We start from the raw sequence: 3550 nt of genomic DNA, 5'->3' as shown, positions 1-3550 counted from the left end.
GGTTTCACCATGTTGGCCAGGCCGGTCTCAAACTCCAGACCTAAGTAATCCTCCCGCCTTGGCTTCCCAAAGTGTCGGGATTACAGGTGTGAGCCACCGTGCCGTGCCCCTCGCCTTCTTTTGGGAATTCTCTTGTACCACAAGTTGAAAGTTATGTTAGTTTGAGGCTTTCTGTGTTTGGACTAGGATGACTACCGGTGAGCCAGGGGAGTCCGTGAATCTGCTAGGCGGTTCTATCACATTCACAACTACTTGCAAACCAGTTTTGAAGTGAAGGCTGCCAAAAATAATGACATACGGTTCCTGCTCTATAGACAATGAGCATATAACCCTTAATAAAAAACAGGTAGTTTTTTTATATACAGAGAATTACAATAAATGTGATTATGTTTCTTTATTTTTTGACTGCAGAACAGGAATCTTAATCTTTTTTGTGTTATGGACTCCTTTGGCAGTGTGGTGAAAGCTTTTAGAGTTCCTTTTTGGAGTATGTTTTCACATGCAAAAATAAAATACATAGAACTATAAAGAAAACCAGTTATATTGAATTATATTGATATATAGTTATCAAAATATAACAAGTATAATAGGATATGAAAATATCCATGATTTCTACTGGTAACAAATCCGTTTGTCTAATAAGTCTTCTATTACTGCTGTAGCTTATGTTCATAACTAAAGTGAAAATAAAGATATAGTCTTTTTCATCTGAATTCACAGACTTCCTGAATTCTGTTATAGACCCTGCCTTAGAGATATGAGTTCATAACCCACTCCAGGAAGATCACATTCTAAACACAAGAGTTTACTCACCAAATATTCTGGTAGAATAGTGGCAGAGTAAAATTGTTCAGCTGTAAGAGCTATTCCATGTGTCCCTCATGGTTTTTTCTTTCCTGAAATATCCTACTCCGTGTCCAGGCTGAGGAAGTATAAGCTTTATTATGTGTGCCAGCGGCTAACCCAGGGTCTGGCACAGAGTAAGTGCTGCTCGGTGTTTGTTGAATAAGGGTTTCTCTGACGAAATTAGAGGGAAGAGATCCAGTTCAAAGCTAAGGTCTTAAATGTGATAGTTTATAGGGCTCATGACAAGTCACATTGAGCTTTACTTTAGAACTAATATGTCTGAGAAGCTCATGTTTTGAAATTCACTTTTACATTTATAAGTTCTCAGCCTGGTGTGGTAGTTCATACCTGTAATCCTAGCACTTTGGGAGGCTGAGGTGGAAGGATTGCTTGAGGCCAGGAGTTTGAGACCAACCTGGGCAACAAAGTGAGACCCACATCTCTATAAAAAATTAGCTGGGTGTGGTGGCATGGGCCTGTAGTCCTAGCCACTTGGGAGGGTGAGGCAGGAGGATCACTTACACCCAGCAGTTCGAGGCTGCAGTGAGCCATGATTGCACCACTGCACTCAAAATAATTCTATTTCTAACACTGTTTTTCACTTTAGATTGGGTAAATTTAGGTAGAATTTGCCATCAAATTATTAATAAAGCTGGTCCTGATTTCATCTAGGATGAGAGGTAGCAAACTTTTTCAGTAACGGGCCAGATTGTAAATATTTTAGGCTTTGCAGGTCACACAGTATCTGTGACTACTCAGCTCTGCTGTTGTAGCACAAAAGCAGCCATGGACAATAAATACAACAGTCTGTGTTCCAATCAGATTTTCATTGCAAAAACAGGTAGTGGGCCATCTTTGACCTGCTAGCTATAGTTTGCTGACCCCTGATCTAGGAGATTTTCTGGTTCTTTTCCCTACTTTGGGATAGCCATATGCTCCCTCAAGCTTCAAAGGCCTTTACGCAGGGGACAATGTCCTTACGCTGTTATCTCCAGAAAGACCTGAGTGTGCAGCAAGATGATATGATTAATGAATGCCAGGAATATTAGATGCACTATAACCCTTGAGTTTCCGGAGCTTGCCTCTTAGAGCACCAGCTTATTAAGTACCACCATGGCAGAAGCAGGTCAACATCCCAAATGGAAAGTATGCTTGCAAACTCAGCTTTGGAACTGGGCATTGGTGTGCTGGTAGAAAAATACTGAGCACTGGGTTTTAGTGGGGAGGATAATGTAGGCCTAGAGATGGGGAAGGCAGGAATAGAATGTAAAGGAAAAATTATGCCTCATCTTTTTGCAAATAGTTCCTTGTAGTAATTGGTCAAGTTTGAGTTAGATTTTTGAAATGTAGAATAGCATATATAATTGTAACTTGCTACTAAAAGAGTTCTCCCTTAGTAGCAGTTTTACTTTCTGTGGTTTCAGTTACTCCCAGTCAGCCACGGTCAGAAAATAGTTGTGTATGATATAGTCAGATATATTGAGAGAGAAAGAGAGAACAGCCACCTTCACATAACATTTATTAGAGTATATCGTTTAATTGTTTTATTATTAGTTATTGTTGTTAATCTCTTACTGTGCTTAATTTATAAATAAAACTTTATCATAGCTCTGTGTATATAGGAAGAAAACAAAGTAGAGGCAGCCTTCTGTGGCCATGGGCTCCACACCTGCAGATTCAAGCAAACGTGGATCGAAAATATTCAGGAAAAAAAAAAATAAAAATACCCATACAACAATAAAAAAAATGCAAATAAAAACCCAATATAGTATAATAGCTGATTACATAGTATTTACTTTGTATTAGGTGTTGTTAGTAATCTAGAGAAGATTGAAAGTATATAGGAGGTGTAGATTATATGCCAATTCGACCCCGTTTTATATATAGAAGGGACTTTTGAGCATCTCTGGATTTTGGCATCTGCAGGAGATCCTGGAACCAACGCCCTGCAGATTCCGAGGGACAACTGTCCCTATAGGGTTCCATACTCTCCAGGGGTTCGGGCATCCGCTGGCATCTTGACACATTTCCCCTGTGGATAGGAGAGGACTCTGCTATATCTAGATTGTTACGTAGTTCAGGAAGCAAAGTCCGTCTCCTCTTTCGCTTGGTAGGTCTGTATGCAATAAGGAAGTTGAATGGAAAGAATTGAATAGGAGTCCCTCAAACTGCTTGTAGGAGCCTTTCATCTTTGAGACTCCAGCATAGACATGGCAGCACCTAGATTCTGTCTCCTTCAGGACATTCACATTGGAAAAATACGACTAGGTGTATCCTTAGTATCTCCGCGGTGCCGCCCCACCCTCCACAAACACATTTTCCGCTTGTCTAGCAAAGCTGATGTACCCAAGCAGGCATCTACTGGAACATGGAGGAACAAGGCAAGCAGTGTACTGGTAGGTGAGTCAGCAGAAACCGAGCCAGATTTTTGTGAGTCGGAGTAAAAATCACAGGCACAGATACTGCATTCTGTGTTTGGAGGGCACTTTGGAGACACTAATATACTTAGCAGGCAGGGTGTTGGGGGGTGGGTTTTTATGTCCATATTTAGAATCTGTGCTCAAATTTCCGTGATTAAGATAAGGTGACTTATCTAGGGAATGAATAGGCAGCAGTGTTGGAAAGATCAGGCCTTACAAATGCTGTATTCTGGCTGTCAGCCTTTTTTTTTTTTTTTTTTTTTTTTTTTTTGAGATCGAGTTTC

At 40.3% G+C, this 3550-nt stretch overlaps 1 protein-coding gene across 1 annotated transcript in view; it reads left to right on the top strand.

Annotated features, from left to right (window-relative positions):
- The first annotated feature begins 3056 nt into the window (after positions 1 to 3056).
- PCYT1A (phosphate cytidylyltransferase 1, choline, alpha) overlaps positions 3057 to 3550 on the top strand; it is a 48385-nt gene continuing 47891 nt past the window's right edge. The window contains exon 1 of the mRNA XM_011961251.1: positions 3057 to 3242. Within this exon, the coding sequence (XP_011816641.1) occupies positions 3057 to 3242 (186 nt within the window). The remainder of the gene's footprint in view (positions 3243 to 3550) is intronic.

This window comes from Colobus angolensis, unplaced genomic scaffold (assembly GCF_000951035.1).
Source record: "Colobus angolensis palliatus isolate OR3802 unplaced genomic scaffold, Cang.pa_1.0 Scaffold54, whole genome shotgun sequence".
In the NCBI taxonomy this organism is placed as follows: domain Eukaryota; kingdom Metazoa; phylum Chordata; class Mammalia; order Primates; family Cercopithecidae; genus Colobus; species Colobus angolensis.
Note: the sequence above shows the minus strand (reverse complement) of the source record. Positions and strands in the feature narration are given on the sequence as shown.